At 39.1% G+C, this 19,575-nt stretch overlaps 1 protein-coding gene across 1 annotated transcript in view; it reads left to right on the top strand.

The window, feature by feature from the left end:
• The first annotated feature begins 8,458 nt into the window (after nt 1–8,458).
• The window catches only part of LOC127573540 (myosin-16-like), a 68,514-nt gene continuing 57,397 nt past the window's right edge, over nt 8,459–19,575 (top strand). The window contains exons 1-5 of the mRNA XM_052021862.1: nt 8,459–8,647; nt 10,304–10,447; nt 15,006–15,162; nt 16,674–16,701; nt 18,636–18,732. Coding sequence (XP_051877822.1) covers nt 8,483–8,647; nt 10,304–10,447; nt 15,006–15,162; nt 16,674–16,701; nt 18,636–18,732 — 591 coding nt within the window. The 5' untranslated portion in view covers nt 8,459–8,482. The remainder of the gene's footprint in view (nt 8,648–10,303; nt 10,448–15,005; nt 15,163–16,673; nt 16,702–18,635; nt 18,733–19,575) is intronic.

Here is a 19,575-nt window from a genome sequence, read left to right on the forward strand (position 1 = left end):
AACAAGTCATTAGGTGAAGTTGCCAATCTTGATTGGGTCATTTTGGAAGATCTGAAATTAAATCCTGTAACCGTCCTGGCCATAGACTCCAGTCTTAGGACATTCAACTTGTCCATCCTCTCGAGTATCCATTCCTCCCTTACATTTCGAAAGTGAGCAGACTCTTTACTATTGGATGATTCTTGACTGTCAGTCAAATAGCCTATTCCTAAACCCACCTGCCATCAGCATTTTTTTGTAATTAATAAGGAAAACTGATCAAAATGAATGAACATATACAATCTACTTAATGCTTCCGGGCAGGCACGGTAGTGCAGAGGTTTGCGTAACGCTATTATGGCGCCAGTGACTGTGTTCAATTCCGGCTGCTGTCTGTAAGGAGTTTGTACGTTCTCCCTGTGTCTGCGTGGGTTTCCTCTGGGTGCTCCAGTTTCCTCCCACATTCCAAAGACATACAGGTGAGGAAGTTGTGGGCATGCTATGTTGGCGCTGGAAGCGTGGTGACACTTGCGGGCTGCCCCTAGAACATGTTACGCAAAAAGATACATTTTACTGTGTGTTTTGATGTACATGTGACTAATAAAGACATTTTATCTTCCATGATTTTTCTCCCAGGTTGCTAGCAGGAGGTTTCCTAAGATTAATCCTGGATTTTAGGAAATTCCTGGACATTCTGGAATGTGGCAAGTTTCTAAGCAGGTGAAATAAACATATTTTAAAGATTTTTATTCAGGATCAATTTCACAGAGCTTATCTTAAAATTGATTAAATATCCAGGTAATTTGATCACTGTTGTTGGTTCTGAGGAAGTCCACATTTGAACCATGCAGTTCTGATTGCCAAATAAAACGTATTCACATTCTAATGCTTGCTTGCAGTAAACAGAAGATGGAATAAATTAGACATATTTGGGGCAATCTCCACTGGCTTGGAATTAATGCTGCCTTTTTCCTTCCAGCTACTGAGTTTGTGTAATTTTGCTTTTTAGATGCAACCACCTCTTGCTCTCTTGATTAATTCATTCTTTGTCTGACAGTACTTGCTTCTCATCATTCTGTTCCTTGTCTTCAGCCCCTTGGTTTTGCTTAGCTTTAGCTGTTAGTTCCAGATTACTAGACATATCGAAAACTGGATGAACTAACTGAAGAGCTTTCTCCAGCATTGAAGAAGTTCATGGCTAATTTTTTACTTCAGTGTCATTTTTCTGCACCACATCCATATTTCTTAATTCATAAATGTCCCTTCACATCCAAAAATTGATTGCAGTCTGTCTTGATTATACTAGATTATACATGAACTTCAGCATTTATGATTTCATGTTTGTGATTAAAACTAAAAATCTGGTTGTGTTTGGATAAAATAACATATATTTTTACTTGAGTGGGCCTCTGAAGTAATTTGAATTGTTAATCTGATCCTATCCACTAACATGATTCTGCACCAATTTCCTTGATTGACTGTACTTTTAGTGTTCACCTTCTCCTAAAGTGTCAGTAATGGCTCAGTTGATGTCGATCTTACCTCTAAGTTTAGTTGAATAGGCTGACAATCTAGGACAGTATAATGGGCATGCTGCACTGTCAGATATCTTGTCTATCAAGTATAACGCAAAAATCAAAGGCTCAATTTCTGAATGGCCCATGAACCCATGAACACTACCTTGTTATTCCTTTTTTTGCCCTGTATTTATTTTTGTACTTTATAGTAATTTTTATGTCTTTGCACTGCACTGTCACAAAACAACAAATTTCACGTCATAAGTCAGTGATAATAAATCTGATTCTGATTCCTCGTAGAGGTACACAAAATATTCAATGCCACTAATTTGAAGGATTTTGGAGTTATTCCCAGTATTGTGGTTTATCCTTATCCCTCAGTGAACACAACTAAAACCAGATTACCTGATTATTATCACAATACTATTAGTAGAAGTTTGTTAGATATAAATTAGCTAGTGTTTCCATCATTGAAAGTGACTATGTTTCAAAAATTACCCTAAAGACTTTATAGCCAGTCAGGTATCTTACATTTCTTTTGGCTATGTATGCCAAATTCTAATTTTTGAATTTACTGTAAAAGATTTACAACTGAGATTATTCACGATCCATTCAGTTTTGACTTCATTGCTGCCGGTAACGTTATGAGCATCATCGACATGTAGTGGCAAATAAATTAGTAGAAAAAGCAAAAAATTCTCTCAGAGCTAGGCCATGTTGGTCACCTTAGTTACACCAGTAATGCAAGAGAATATCATACACACAGATAATCTCTCAGAATTTTAAATATACCTAATCCCTTTCTGAAGGGGGAAAACCCCAGCTTCTCTACTCTTTCCACAAAACTAAATTTACTCACCATGGTGACTCAGTGAATGGTGTCAATTTACTCATCACCTTCTCCAAGCTTTTGGACATCCTTTCTGAAATGTGGTGCTCAGAAATGGATATAAAAGGATCTATAAAAGTTCAACCTAATTTTGCTTTTGTTTGTCATTCCACTCTCTATAAGGCCAAAAAAAATCCCATGAGATTTTCTGCACTGTCTTATCAACTTCTACTGCCAAATTCAGAGTAACAAGAATCTATTAGATTCAATCCACAACCAGTATTGAGACAATTTGGAATAGTTTTGATGCAAATTTGACCGTTATCTAAAATGTAGAGCCTCATCAAGCAAGCAAAAAGTTGCTATGAGACACAGTCAGATCATGGAGCTGCCACGGTGCTACAGACTGTTAGAATGCTCTTGGAATAAATCATTTTTAACAAATGCAGAATCCTCTAGTAATTTGTCCATGGAAGCTTTGCTAGCCATCAGAGAATGAAACATATGCCGCTGTCTGTAATCCCTTTTTATACATTACCCATTCTCATGGGCAAGCAATAACTTAATAAAAGAAGTAAACAACTTCAGAAGTCATTAGCTCAATTCATTTTGGTGGGAAGGGGCAGAGTGGGAAGAGATTAATTGACAGGGTGTTTCTGGGGAATTCTATGGTGTGGCAAATGTCCTTGTAAGGAATGGCAAGCAGACCAATGAGCATGTCTGGTTAATGCTTAATATAATTTTAGTCTTGCAATGCGTCACATGAGCTTTTTAATTCCAGCATCAAATGCATGTATGTGTTGCAGCTATTTCTTAAAGCCCAAGAGGGTCTGGGTTTTTTTGTACATGTGCTTGATTGCAAGAAGAACCTTTGAAAAGTTTGACAACTTTTCAAAGAAACACATCATGTTGTTTAAAAATACATTAATAAATATACAGTATATATTTTTACATTGTCTTTTTAATATTTACTTCTTGGCTCCCACAACATTAAACTGTCAATTTTTCCACAACATTAAACAGACAATTCTTTGCTTATACTACATTATATTTATCATTTTCCTTGCCGTGCACTGTAAACTAAGACGCAGTTCCTGGTGGCAAATGAATCTGGGAATTGTTGGAAGAACAGGGTTATATTTCATACACATTTCTGATAAGATCCAATTTTGATTCTTTTTCGATTAATTGTCAGATCACTCTATTTTTGCAGCCAGTGGTTTATGATAGCATGTGAATTAGCATTTATACAAGCAAAGAGGGTTATCAGAGATGTTCATTTCCTAAGTTTCCTCAAAGATCTTCACCTCTGATGTCTGCTTAAAGTGAAAAGTTCGACATTGGTTGAAACATAGTGACCAAAGATCTGGAGCAGGCTTTGGACACCTTTTTACTGATTTGATATGGGAAATAATTACATCAGTTCTCTGTCTGTAGCCACCCCAACCAATCTACTGCTATGTTGATTGATGAGCATTATTGGGCAACCAGCTTATTTAGTGACTTTTTCTGCTACCTACATTAAAGGTGATTTTCAACATAGGGAAACAACATATTACGCTCTTGTTATTTATGTACTACAAATATAATTTTGATTATTATTACTTTACAATAATGTTGTTTGTGGGTTTAAGTTATTGCAGAGGTCAATAGAGTTTTTGGGTGCAAAGGGAGTCAGGGAATATGAGACCAATGCAAGAAGATGGAATTGAACAAAAAGGACAGTAATGATGTTGAATGACAGGAAGGCTGAATAGCCCACACTTTGTCATTTCTTTATGATTTCTCATATCGTGATCAGGACTAATTCTAATTGAGTTTCAAAAACAATATTATAACCAGTTGCGATCACTAGTCTGTTAGCTTCAGCCTTGGAAAAGGAGATCAAATTTTAAGTACTTGTTCTGAAAGAACATTACAAAGAAAGGAGCTTAGATTATTTCATAGTAGATGCTTATTAACTGCTTTAATGATCAAATTCTGCTTCCCCTATTTCTGATTTATATGCTTGAGAGTTTTGGTGTAGATATAAATTCATTGCTGATTATACTTCATTACGTTATTTTGTTAGCACTTCAGTGGGAAGCCTCACATTTGCCTATTTTGGTGCACAATCCTTGAGCAGGTCTGAATTGAGACTCCTCAGTGCTATTTCTCATAACCATGCGTGATCTCTCTGCTTTAAATTCCTAATTATATTCAAAGAAAATAGTTTCTCTCAGAGTTCCTCAGTACTATTTTGGGTTAAGAGGTAAATAATTGGAAAAGTCATCTTAAGTTTTATAAAAACAGAACTTTTGAGTTTGCTAACTTCAAAAATATTACCAATAATTTCATTTAAGACAATTATTTTTACAAAAATGATTCTTTCACTAAGAAATGTACTCCTTCCTTCCTTTGAGACTCGGATGCGGACTATCCCAGGATGACCTTAATGTCACTGACTGATTGGCAAAGGGATTACTGGGATTGACCAACAACATTCCCTGACACTTAAACCATTGCTTTCTCCATCAGCTCTAATGTGGCCTGATAGAACTGAACTACCTAAGGCAAATACAGGCAGCTCAGAGGCAGGAAAGGCAAAGAACCAGGTCTTTCTCCTTCTCTTCTTGGGCAGTCCTTTGGGCTAGACTAAGGATGGCTTAACAGAATGATATTCAAGTCTGTTTCGGTTGGGACCGTCCATGGAGCTCCTAACGCTCCAAGACCTGAACTTCTTATTGAGGAGTGAATGTTGCCTGTGTGTGACTTCTTTGAATGTGGGGTAGGCGTTGCACACCAGACTTGACAGAGCAAGGTCAGGATCCTTTATCTGGGGACGAGGTTCAACTGCATGGACATTAACACACACATATAGATGGATATGCAGGTAGGCACCTGAAATCAAGTATGCACTTGGACCCTTGTATGCACACAAAGACAGTGCTCAGGCATTGATATCCCTCAACACCTACATTCTCTTCCCCCCCCCCCACCCCCCCCCCTCCCACCCTGGATCCTCCTCCTATCTGAATCTCTTCTTTGCCAGTGTACTCAATCATTTTCAAACCTCTTTCCACCCTCCCTCAGCCTCCCTCCAACCCTCATCTTCCTCCAACCCTCATCCTCCCACTCTCTTGCATCCTGCCGCTTGGCTCCATACTTCTTTCCCAGCACCAAGACCCTACCCCTTCTCTCTCCCCTGGCTCTCTTCTCCTCACCCCCTCTGCACCTTCAAGATCCCTTCCACTCCTCAAGCCCTCCAAATGCCTTCCCTAGCACTCCAGCCCTAGAAAATCTCCGTGTGGGATCATTGAGTGGTGTTTCCTCAGCAACAAGCTGAGCAGGGGTATAGGACTGCTTCTGGCTGCTGCCTCAGTTTGGAGGTGGTCCATGTGTTACTGCAGTAGGTAATGGGATGGGGGAACAGGCCCACAGAGGGAGGACGAACCTGGTGGATCCACTCCCTCACTCACCCCCTTCTCAATATGACTCTTCTTCCTTCCTTTTGCTCTCAGCTCCTGAGCTGAATTCCCTTCCCCAACCTCCCCAATTTTCCAACTGTCAACTGCTCAGCCTGTAGCCCTGCCGAATCCCAAACCTCTCCCTCTACACAGATTTTAATTTTCAGATTCCAACACTGGGGCATTACCAGAGATACAGTACACTCTCTCTTGCTCTATCAGAATAACAACAACTATATGTTTCTATGCTACATTAGTATGCTTAATGAGGCCTGGACTCTGAGATATCTTGATGCAAAATAGCACACATGGCAAAAATGTGCTTGTGTGTTATCACTTCCTATCCTTTTATTGTGAATAAAGAGTATGTGAAACTCAGAATTCAACCTGGAGTTTAGTCGTACCAAATAAATAGAACAACTTGTTGCTAAAGCAGGGAATGACATTTTGTTAAGCTTATTTTTCATGCAGAAACACATCATGAATTCAACTTTTTTTAAATAACTATTCTGTTCATTAGTGCTTCCATCAAGTAATGCTGAAACTCTATCGCCTATATGTTAAGTATATACAGTCTCCAGGTTAACACCTGTTCCCTGTCCCTTATACGGACATGAGTTGGACTGCAGAATTCCCAAGAAATAAGCTATTAACTGCAGCATACACTGGGGATCAGGATTAGCCAATGAGCACTCAATAAAGGATCCTTTGCTTAATGATTTTTGCTTGCTCAGGAGATTATGTGAAGTATAAAAGGCAAATTCCAAAAACACTGCACAGCAGCTTCTGCCCCTGTGTGTGGTAAGTAATTTGGTAACAACGTTTCTGGTGGTAAGTTAATGCATTCCTGTACCTATTCAATTTTTTTGAGAAAGTCTTAGTTAAGCATGAACTTGTCATTATTGTGAAGTGAGGTTTACAAGTTAGACTCATCCGGTAGACAACACTTTTTGTAAAGAAATTTGTGAAAAGTCCTTAGGTGCAAAATGAGCCATTAGTGAGATGAGTTTTTTGTGCAGTGTGTTGGTACAGTCTGCAATACATTGCCTAAAGTAGACCCTATTGCAACTTTCACAAAGACACTGGGTAAATATTTGAAAAGGAAAACATTGCAAAGCAATGAGACAGGTATAATGGATATCTCTTCCAAAGAGCATGATATGCTGAAAGAGTTCCTGAGTTCTTTGCCTCAATTTTTTTGAGGGTTGTTATAAATGTCTTCTGTTAAGAACGTATGATGTTAATTTGTGTTTTACGATATTATGTCGGCATAATAGATATTTTAAAATATCTTTATTTCTTTATTTTCTTCTCCTGTTAATCAGCCATGATTATGTAATCACTTTTTGCATTAATATCTGCAAAGTATTTTTATGTATTTAATTTTAAGTGAAATGTTTAGTGGGAAAATTTGGAAGTATTTTAACAATGGAAAAGCTGCTATATTTGTAAAATTAAGTAGAGGAAATTATCTCCGGACACTTGACAGGACAGAGGAAAAAGATAAAGTAAAAGTGTAAGTTGGAAAGGATAACATATGCTTGAAAGAAAAGGCTTTTGAGGAGTTTTGAATAGGCAATCACAGATTTCAAATGAATGGTAAGGATCCTCAGCTCTATCTCTCAGGCACTCCCTTGGCACTTCTTCTTTGTCATAGCCACATCACACAGTTTACCTAACATTCAGTGCTGGACTAGTAGAAATATGTTGAAACTAAATAGAGGGGAAGCTAAAGTCATTGTCTTTGGTTTCCACTGCAAACATTGCCTTCCATCATTTCCATCCCAAAAAAAATCGTCTGATGATGAACTTGGCTGTTTGCAGCCTTAGTTATGTGCTTGACACAAAGGTGAGTTTGTGTCCACATATTTGCTCTGTTACTAGGAAAGTCTTTTACACCACTGCGATATCACCTAACTCAGACCTTGCTTCATCTGCTGCTGAACCCTTCATCACGTCATTAATTTCTGGACTTGATTATTCCAACGTACTAGCCTCCCATCTTCCACCTTCATAAACACATATCCATCCAGCAATCTGCTACCTAAATCTTAATTTGCTCCACATTTTGTTCAACTCTTACATGGATTCTCATTTTGACAATACTTCAGTTTTAAAATCCTAAATCTTGTTGTCAAATCCCTCTAAGGATTTGCTCACTCCCCCGCCCCCTCCATTTGTGCAATCTCAAGAAGTCTTTTAGACATCAACATTCCTCCAATTCTGGCCTCTTGTCTCTCCTGATTCCACTTGTTCCACTACTGGTGGCTGTAATTCCAGCTGTCTTGGTCCTAAGGTCTGGCGTTTCGAAACTAGCGGATAGAAGTATTGATTTTAGCCATTAACACTAATCACACACATGCATATGGGTCTCTGGTTTTACCCACCTCCTCCAGGTTTGGTTCCTTTGAAGTCCAGTAACCAAAGATGAATTTCTTCCCCTTTGTGACCTCTTCCCAGCCCCCTGATTTTAATTAAGGCAGCAGCAAGTACCTTGGGTAATCATGTCACAGGAACTGCAGTGTGATGTCAGGCTGCTGAATTCCAAAATGCTTTAAGTTTCTGACTGTTTTTATTTTCCTCATCTGTATTTGTTTTCTCTTGTATTGTATCCTCAGAGGGAGTTCTCTGTTCTTCTCGAGTTAATACTCTGCAGCCAATTTGAATTCAAAATGGTAGGTAAAGGAGATTGTGGAGATGATGTCGATCCCATGCCTTTCCTGGCACCTAGTGAAAAGGAGAAACTAGAATATATGAAGAAGCCCTATGACATCAAGAAGTCCTGCTGGATCAAGGATGAAAAGGAAGGTTTTATTGAAGGAGAGGTCCAGTCTGAGAAAGATGATCAAGTCACTGTGAAGACTATCAGGAATACAGTAAGTCAAAATTATAATGCTATTTGTACTTGGGGAAACAAACACCTACTTCTCATAATATTTTACAACATTAATGCATCTTTCACTTAATTTTTTTTCATCTACATTTGTAAATGGAGGTTGGTCATAATAGCCAAGTTTGATCATCAGTGGTCATTATAAATGCCATGAACTATCCTTCGAAATAATTCAGCTTGGTAGGGTCAATGTAGAAATCAGAGAAAATGTTTAGCAGAATTTCCACCATCACATGACCTTAACGTTAGCCTTCATTCAACCAGCCATATAAATAAATAATCCATGGAAATAGTGGACTATTCAACCCTGAAGAGTGATGAATGAAAGGCAACCATTTGGAGGTATTTTAATATATAAAGATGCTTTAAGCATGAAGGGAACACCTTTCAAGTTAAGGGACTGAAGTACCAACGAGTAAAGGAAGTATTCTGGACAGCTATTATGAGTCATTCCTTCTTACTCTATAATTAATGCCAGGAATGGCCTTTTTGGAAGTGCAGTGGAGACAAAACCATATTAATTATCAGACGATAGCTGGGTCCTTCAGTGACAGAAGGTTGAAAAAAACAAAGGTTCCCTCTGAAAGGGTAAGCCACGTGGCCAAACAAATTACCTCTGTTCTTATCCTTGGGATCTTTACAATGACTATCAGGTGCCACACGTATCTATATAGACCAGGATCATTCCACAAAATAAAACCTGCCAAAAAGTAGCTGCTGAGATACTTCATTATTCCTGGAAGTAGCTTAAGCCAGTCCAGGTCATTGATGCCACATCTGAAGTGAGCTTAATGTAACAAAACTCAGGAATAAATTGGGGAAGATAAATAAAACTGAATTTCTTTGTAAGTTACATTAGGTAGTGATGATATACATTATTTAATGCCATCAATCATACTGTAACTGACTCAATAATTTATAACTAGTTTAGTTCTTTATAATAATCTAAACAAAAAGGTGTAACAACACATTTAATGGCAGTAGACTTTCTGGTTTGGTTTATTATTTTTGTGAGAAAGACTGACCTTGTTGTATCTTTGGTTTGTGAATAAAATTAGGTCATACATTTAATTCTAATATTTTTGTTAGCTGGAAGGCCGGTGTTCAAAGTTAGTTTCAGACAATGAAAGTGTATTTTTTTTAGAAAGTGGATGAAAATGTGGCCAGAAAAATAGTAAGATGAGTTAAGCAACTAAGATTTCAAAAATATCCCTGGAAGTTAATTGCTCAGACATCAAGCTTTGAGATGATTTGTGCTTTTGGCACTGTTGCACTATTACATGATGTTATTCTTGACCATGAAAAATTACAAATTCACAGTAATCGAAATGAATAAAAGCTGCAGATACTGGAAGTCTGAAATAAAAGTAAAACTGTAGGAGATACTTAACTAGTCAGGCAGAATCTGTGGAGAGAGAAGGAGAGTTAATATTTCAGGTTGAAGGCCTTTCATCAAAAACAGTTCTGTGGTTATATGCAGTTCAGTTTTATTGTCATTTTCACAAAGTAAGGTGCAATGGTTAAGAAATCCCCATTGTTTGATTAATAGCCATGTGTTATATTCTTCTAAAGTAATATCTTAAAGTAATATGTTTAATGTGTACTTAAAATCTGTAATTTTTTAACATTTATTTTTCAGACTGTGACTCTGAAGAAGGATCATGTTCAGCAAATGAATCCACCTAAGTTTCATCAAGCCACAGACATGGCCAATCTGACCTTTCTAAATGAGGCCAGCGTTCTTGTTAATCTGCGTGATCGCTATGTCAACATGCGAATCTATGTAAGTCTCACACTAATCTTCATCTGTACCTTTTTATCTTTGTACCTAGGTCCCCATTTAGTTTGAATTTTGATTGCAGATTGTAATCACAACATCAGTGTATATTGTGCACCCAATCTGGAAGTTGAGTAGATAGTTGTAACATTAATTTTTCTGCAACATTATTTTCACATGACTACAGATAAATTGAGCTGTGTGTCTGTATATACTGTGAACCAAGCACAGGAAACTGTCCCAAACACCAGGGAGAACCTACCCCTCAACTCTACCAGTGCTATGTCAAAGGCCCTTTAATCACTTGCAGGTACACTGAGGACTGAATTGAAGGCCATGTCATTGTATCCAACTGGGCTGAAGAAGTACACGGAAAATATTGTGAATTCTGGGATACCTTTTTATTCCCCCTAAAATATGGGAGCCTTAGATTTGGTTCCACTGGCCCTCCAGCATGAGCGGTAGGAAGAGGAGAGAGCCAAAGGGGAATATCTTCTTGTCAGCAGGTTGGAAGAGAAGAGATAGAAGGACTCTGGCCAGGAGGGCCCAACCTCCAAGAATGTTTTGGGAACAACACTCCAAAATCCACCTGTTGCAGGAGCAACATTACAGCTTCAAAAGACGTAGCCTCAGTCAGTGGAGATCTGCCACATGCTAATGACAAAGCTCCAGCCATTCCATGCCTGGATCATTAATTGTGGTGAAGGTTACTGTGGCCTGGAACTTCTTACCTTGTAGATTAATTCCAATTTCTAACCCACCATTGGATTCAGGATTTCACAGATGCACTCCACCTAAGGAGAATGTAATTTATGTTCTTCTTGAATAGAGTGTGGCAGGCAGCCCAGTCAAACAGATGTCCAGTTTTGTGAGTGATAGGCTGCATCCATATGGTCTTATTGGCCCTACATAAGAACACTGATCTTAAAGAACACAAAGGGTTAATCCTGACAGATTTGCTGCCTCACAGTTCCAGCAACCTAAACTCTGTTGAGTTTTCATTTTCTTGTGACTAAGTGGGTTTCCCTCCTACATCCCAAGATGTGCTGCTTATTGGGTTAATTGGCTATTATACGTTACTCATTATGCAGCTGGCTGGTGGGAGAATCAGTGGGGAGTTAATGGACAAATGTGAAAGAATAGGTTACAGGGAAGTCAGATGGGGAATGGGATTGGTTTGAAAGCTGGCACAGATGATGGACTGAATGGGCTCCTTCTATATGATAAGAAAGGGGAGGGAAACATTACTCATCAGGGAAAATGTCACGGCAGTACTCAGAGAGGAGGGCTCGACTACAGAGGAAATTTGGGTGGAACTGAGGAATAAAAAAGGGATGATCACATAAATGGGACTATATTATAGACCTCCCAAAAGTCAACGCAATTTAGAAGGGCAAATTTGTAGACAGAGAGCAGACAGTTGTAGGAAATATAAAGTTATGATAGTAGGTGATTTTAACTTTCCACATATTGACTGGGACTCCCATACTGTCAAAGGACTGGATGGGATAGAATTTGTCAAATATGTTCAGGGAAGTTTCCTTATTCAATATGTAGAAGTCCCAACTAGAGACAGCACAATACTGGATCTCCTCTTAGGGAATGAGACAGGGCAGGTGACAGGAGTGTAGGGGAACACTTTGGATCTAGTGATTATAAATCTATTATTTCCGAGATAATTACAGAGAAGGATAGGACTGGTCCTAGGGTTACGATTCTAAACTGGAGGAAGGCCAATTTTGGGGGCGTCAGAAGGGATCTGGCAGGTGTGCATTGGGATAGCTTGTTTTCCAGCAAGAAGATGCTTGGTAGGTGGGAGGCTTTCAAAAGTGAAATATTGAAAGTACAGAATCGGTATGTTCCTGTTAGAATAAAAGGCAGCACTAACAGGTTTAGGGAACCTTGGTTATCGAGGGAGATTGAGGCCCTGATAAAGAAAAAGGAGGTGCATATCAGGTATAAGCAGTTAAAATCAAATGAGGTGCTTGAGGAGCATAAGAAATGCAAGAGAACACTTAAGAGAGAAATCAGGAGGGCTAAAAGAGGACATGAGGTTGCTCTGGCAGACTAGGTGAGAGAAAATCCCAGGGTTTTTATAGCTATATTAAGAGCAAAAGGATAGTAAGGTACAAAATTGGTCCTCTTGAAGATCAGCGTGGTATTCTATGCGTGGAGCCAAAAGAGATAGGGGAGGTCTTAAATAAATTTTTTGTGTCTGTATTTACTCGAGAGATGGACACAGAGTCTGTAGAAATGAGGAAAAAGAGTAGTGAGGTCATGGACTGTATCCAGATTATGGAAGAGAGGTGCTTGCTGTCTTGAGGCGAATTTGTGTGGCTAAATCCCCAGGGCCTGTGGGAGGCTAGTGCAGAAATTGCAGAGGCCCTGGCAGAGATGTTTAGAATGTTTAGCCATGTGTGAGGTGTTGGAGGACTGGAGGATAGCTAATACTGTTCTGTTGTTTAAGAAAGGCTGTAAGAATAAGCCAGGAAATTATAGGCTGGTGAGCCTGACATCAGTCATGGGTAAATTATTGGAAAGTATTCTGAGGGACAGGATATACAAGTATTTGGATAGGTAGGGCCCAATTAGAGATAGTCAATATGGCTTTGTGCATGGCAGGTCATGTCTAACTAATTTTACAGAGTTTTTTGAGGAGGTTACCAGGAAGGTTGATCAAGGGAAGGCGGTGGACATTGTCTACATGGACTTTAGCAAGGCCTTTGACAAAGTCCCGCATGGGAGGCTTGGCATTCAGGATGAAGTATTCAATTGGATTCAACGTTGGATTAGCAGGAGAAGCCCGAGAGTGGTAGTAGATGGTTGACTCTCTGATTGAAGGCCTGTGACTAGTGGTGTGCTGCAGGGATTGGTGCTGGGCACGTTGTTGTTTATCACCTATATTAATGATTTAAATGATAATATGGTAAACTGGATCAGCAAATTTGCGGATGACACCAACACTGGGGGGATAGTGGACAGTGAGGAAGGCTATCAAAGCTTGCAAAGTGATCTGGACCATGTAGGAAAATGGGTGATGGAATTTAATGCAGACAAGTGTGAGATGATGCACTTTGAGAGGACAAACCAGGGTAAGACTTACACAGTGAATGGTAGGGCACAGAGGTGTGTGGTAGAATGAAGGGACTTGTGAAAACAGATCCATGATTCCTTGGAGAGTGGCATCACAGGTAGATAGGGTTGTAAAGAGAACTTTTGGCACATTGGCCATAAATCAGGACTTTGAGTACAGGAGTTGAGATGTTATATTGAAGTTGCATCAGACGTTGGTGAGGACAGTCTTAGAGTATTGTATGCAGTTCTGGTCACCTACCTACAGGAAAGATATCAATAACCTTGAAAGAGTGCAGAGAAAATTTACACGGATGTTGCAAGGACTTGAGTTATAGTGAAAGGTTGAATAGGTTAGGACTTAATTCCCTGGAGCACAGGAGAATGAGGAGAGATCTTTTTGAGGTATGCAAAATTATGAGGGGTATAGATAGGGTGAATGCATGCAGGCTTTTTCCCCTCAGGTTGGGGAGACTGGAACTAGAAGTCATAGGTTTAGGATGAAAGGTGAAATATTTAAGGAGAATCTGAGGGGGAACTACTTCACTCAGAGGGTGGTGCGAGTGTGGAACAAGCTGCCAGCGGAAGTGGTGGATGCAGGTTCAGTTGTAACATTTAAGAGAAGTTTGGATAGGTGCATGGATGAGAGAGGTATGGAGGGCTATGGTCCAGGTGCAGGTAGATGGGGCTAGGCAGAAAACCAGGCTGGCATGGACTAGATGGACTGAAGGGCCTGTTTCTGTGTTGTGGTGCTCTATAACTCTAAGAAATTGCAAAAGTTCCAATTGAAGTTGGAGGAGATGCTGAAACCAAGACTGCTGAGGGATGAAGAAGGATTAAAGCAACCAAGCTTGAAAAGTAGTGGCATTTGGCTAGATTTTAAGAAATGGTGTCTTTAAGCTTGTTACAAATCTTTAGTTACTGACCATGATACCAAGCCTGTGTAAAAAAAAATAAAAGTAGGTAGCAGTGACATGAATACTCATTGTAACTTTTCTGGAACAAATGTTCCAGATCCAAGGAGCAGGTTAATTTTAGCTGAACCTACTACAACAATGTTGGGTGAAAGGAGTAGAAGAAACAACAGGGGTGTCAGTCATGGTTCAGTGGGTAGTACTCTCTTCTGTGAATGAGAAGGTTGTGGATTCAGTTTCTGCTCCAGAGATATGTGGACAAAATTTTGGCTAATTTGTGGAGCAGTACAGAGGGAGTGCCTTGTTGTAGAAGATGCTGAATTTCTGATGAGACATTAAACTGAGGCCCTGTGATTATTTCAAAGAAAACCAGATTGTTCTAGTCAATATTATCCATCAATTGCTATTTGTGGTGCCCTAATATGGGCTGAAGTATAATAGTAACAATTTCTAAGGTCTTTCATTGACTGTGAAGTGTTTTCAAGTCTTTGTTCTGACATTGCAGTAAGCATGCTGTAACTCTTTCATTCAATGGTAACAAATACTCATACCATTCTGGTTGTGTTTGATCTTTGTAGACATATTCTGGGTTGTTCTGTGTAACAGTGAACCCCTACAAGTGGCTGCCCATTTATGGTTCCAGAGTGGCTAATATGTACAAGGGCAAGAAACGTAGTGAGATGCCTCCTCATCTTTTCTCAATCTCAGACAACGCCTATCATGACATGCTCATGGGTAAGAAACTGATAGATGAGACCCAACATTTTGAAGCATTGAGAAGATTCTGCATTAAGTATTCACACACTTTGTTTTAGTCAACAAATTCTCTCAAGTTCATGCATATGCAAGCCTATTTTAATAAACCAAGTTTCATATTTTTATGGAAAGGGCTCGCAAACTTTTGACAGAAGCTCTATTTACAGCAGGAATTGGAGGAAGTACAGATCTTATGGCAGGATGTACAGCAAACCATCCATTTGCTCAGCAAACAGAGTCTGTTTAAACAACAGAGGACAGCAAACAGACTCCCCAGTCCACTTAGAAAGAGCCTTTACCAGCTAAATGAAACAAATCTTGCTTTAAAACTATCATAGCTTTTTGATAAAACTAGGTTATTTTTCTAGCTATATGTGCTAATTGGAGGAGAATCACCTACAATTGTTCTGGGTAAAAGCAATCAAGCTACTTGCAACAGTGCAGTGTCCAGGTTTGGTTTACAGCCATATCATTTCACTTCTGGCTGGCAATGGAGGTGTCACATTTTAGTCCACATGCATCTTAGAATCAACAGTAAATAGGTTTCGTTCCAAACAGAAGCTGAGCATTCTGGGTAGTACATATTGTTGACTTCCGGTAGTAGTCTGGGGGTATTTTAGTGTTTAAATGTACCAGTTATACCAAATCATTGCCACATTTACTCTTTCTCATTTTAAGTCTCTCTGCTGGTCCTGCTCTGTATACCCCCTGAGCTTAAGTCTCTCACAGCTGCTCTCGCTTTATCTCTCTTCTCTTTTCCCCTTGTGTCTCTCCCTTTCTCCTCATCTTGTGAAGATATCGGGAACTCAATACTTGTTTAAGCCCCACAGATTATTCTATACTCCTTGGTTGCAAAGCAGGGATAAGAGCACCAATGTACACTTGTACCCATTCGCATGCATATACCCATTCACAATCACACACAGATTCACTGTTTTAGATTCATTTGAAAAATTACCTGTATCAATTAAAACAATTAGCTCTGAAGGCACAAACGATAAATACTACAGGAACTTTACTGCCCCCACTATATCTTTTATTTAACACTTTGGCTCTTTAAGTAAGTATTCATAAGTTATTATGTGGAGCTTCATTTGTAAAATGATGAGTAGGGAAGGTACCAGATTGTTGCTATCCAGTCAGCAGAAATGACGCCAATACCTGCTGATCTCTTCAGACGATTTGGGAGTGTTGTTTTAGATCTTGAGGTAAATAAGATTTTAAACTATGCATGGAACTAGAGGAAGGAATATCAAATGTAGATTTCTGCACTCCTGAACCTGTAGACATTAGCAGCATTTTCACCTTGCAATCATTTTGCAGCTTACGCTTCATGAGTTGAGAACAGTACTCAAATGATGCTAAGTGGGCAAACACACCGTTACTGACTCAATGCTGTAATCTTTCATCTTTGTCAATTAACTAATATAATGGACCGAGTCTGACACTGTGCCTATTGCTAATTGGTTTTCTTGCCTCTTTTTAAACAGAGCGTGAAAACCAGTCAATGCTCATCACGTAAGTACCTATTTATATATATCTGTTATGCGTTTTTAAAACAATAGAATCTACAGCAAATAAATAAAAGCTAGCAAAGACCCTGTAAAATAGTATGCATGCATATAGTCAAGAACGTGATTGCAGGTATCCGTGAACATCATCACAGTCAATTTAAGGACTTTTATTTTCATTTGTTTATGGTATATGGGAGACAATGGCAAGACCATGTTTGTTGGTTGGTCTCTGCAAGCACTGTAGTCCTTGTGGTAAAATACAGTGGGCCTGCAATTCTAAACCAGGCACAGATACATGCAGTTAGCAGATGATAGTTCCACAGAAATAATGTGAGTAATATCATAGTCGCTTAGAGGAGTACGTTCTCCAAGTATGGCTGTAATAATGGTGGTTTACCTAGCCCTATTTGTTTCTTACTGACTTGCCCTTGGAAAGCAAATTAATAACTCATGGTGGCACCAACACAATTTAATACAATATAAAACAATGAGAAAAACATACTTTTAAACCCTTTTAGAAGCTGATGAACTCCTTATCATTCAGTGAGCTAATTACATTCATCCTCTTAGTTATCCAGAAAGAAGGGATCAGATACTCAAGAAAATACTGCCTTGGAAGCTCACCTCTCATTCTATCTCTTGCATGTAAATTTGTCACTATCCCAGACAGCTGATTTAGAGCTTGAAAGTCACAAAAAAAACTCCAGATGCTGGAAATATGAAATAAAGGCACAAAGTGCTGAAAACACTGAGCAAGTCAGGCAGCAGGGAAGCTGGATTAGTAAATTGACCGTGGAACCCCACTCTCAAGATGTGTATCAGGTGCAGATATGTCAAATGTAAAGGCCTGTTGCTAAACTCAGTAGAGATGGTATCCTCAGCAATTAATAATACATAGTCAGTTGATGTCTGTTATCCTGTCATTTTGATCCCTTAAAATTATACTGAATTTCAATGGGTTTGCTTCTCAGAGTATCAATTCCACTTTTTAATTATTGCCAAAGCAGTCTGACACCTCTGTCTCCATGTTTCCTATTTTTCCCGTCTTCTTTGTTCTTTCTATCTGTACTTCCTTCACAATAGTCACTTGCACAGTACTTAATGTGTGTATATTACAAACAGACAGAAGTTTATTACCCTTCAACACTAAGGATATAAATGTATATATTCTGATTAAGGATACTGGGAAACATAATGAATCATTACTAAGGAAAGGACAGGTAGATGTGGTTTGGTCAAATTGTCATCAGCCATTGGTATTTGCTACACTGCAGACCTGTGAACAAGAGCCACAGTGCCACCAGTAGTGGTAAGACTGAACAGCAGGTAGTATGTTGCTCTCTGGAAAAAGTGGCATAAATGGATGTCATTATTATGCTGCATTTTTACACTTCAGCATTATCTCAAGGTATCACCAAATGTCACAAAATCACAGCAGCAGGTAACCAATGATGGTAAATGTGACAGAAGAATCTTACTGTATGAATATATTGTTGATTGATAGACCAAATGCCCATTAAAAGTCCATCCTAGTATTGTGCCCAGATTGAACTTAAGCTGATCTCACTGAAGTAATGGGAACAGAACATTCATCAATGGCCTCATTCATTCTTGTGCTATTACCTTGTCAGAACATTGTTCATGCAACATAGAGTACTTGACATCAGTTTACCTCAATAATCCAGGTCCTTTGATAGCAACCAGACCACTTCCCAGCTGTGGGACAGATCTGTATCAAATGTACTGATTTAGCCACAGAGATCAGATTTTGTCATTGTCAAGTGTTGCAGAACACTACATATGGAGCTTAATAGAGGAAATTCCTGTTGTACTTGTGAGTTTAACATTAAATAGATCATAGAACTTTATAGACTTCATTGTTGAGTTCAGTTCAGCTTGAAAAATCCATTTTTTTTCATATGATTTTTTCACACTTAGCGGAGAATCTGGTGCTGGAAAGACTGAAAATACCAAGAAGGTTATCCAGTATTTTGCCATTATGGGTGGCACTAAGATGGCTGGTGGTGAAACGAAGGTAAGATTGGAACTTGGGCAAAGAAGTGTGAAATAAGAACATGAGAACATAAGGAATAGGAGCAGGAGTAGGCCATCTGGCCTGTTGAGCCTGATCTGCCATTCAATAAGATCATGGCTGATCTGGCCGTGGACTCAGATCGACCTACCTGCCTTTTCCCCATAACCCTTAATTCCACTACTATTCAAAAATATATCTACCTGTGTCTTAAATATATTTAATGAGGTAGCCTCTACCACTTACCTGGGCAGAGAATTCCACAGATTCACTACTCTGTGGGAAAAGCAGTTTCTCCTCATCTCCATCCTAGATCTATTCCCCTGAATCTTGAGGCTATGTCCCCTAGTTCTAATCTCACCTACCAATGGAGGTAATCTTCCTGCCTCTTTCCTAACTATCCCTTTCATAACTTTATATGTGAAGATCCTCTCTCACTCTTCTGAACTCCAGCGAGTATAGTCTCAGGAGACTCAATCTCTTCTCATAGGCTAACACCATCATCTCCGGAATCAACCAGGTGAACTTCCTCTGCACTGCCTCCAAAGCCATGAGGCGATACAGTTTGTTGGGAAAGTGACAAGATAAATGAATTGCAATAATATTAAAGGGGGTGCAGGAAAAGCTACCACAAGGGCTGCAAGTTTACAATCTTTGAATGAGCTGGGACATGGACAAAGCTGTTCAGAAAGTGCTTAGCATTATTTAGCATTATTAGAAACACGTAGAACACAAAACCAAGGAAGTTTTGGTCAATTTATGCTGTAGTTATTATCCTAGTTATTTATGCTGTAGTTATTATCCATTTTCAGGACTTTGGGCAGGATGCAGAAGAGAGTAGCATCA

This window comes from Pristis pectinata, chromosome 8 (assembly GCF_009764475.1).
Source record: "Pristis pectinata isolate sPriPec2 chromosome 8, sPriPec2.1.pri, whole genome shotgun sequence".
In the NCBI taxonomy this organism is placed as follows: domain Eukaryota; kingdom Metazoa; phylum Chordata; class Chondrichthyes; order Rhinopristiformes; family Pristidae; genus Pristis; species Pristis pectinata.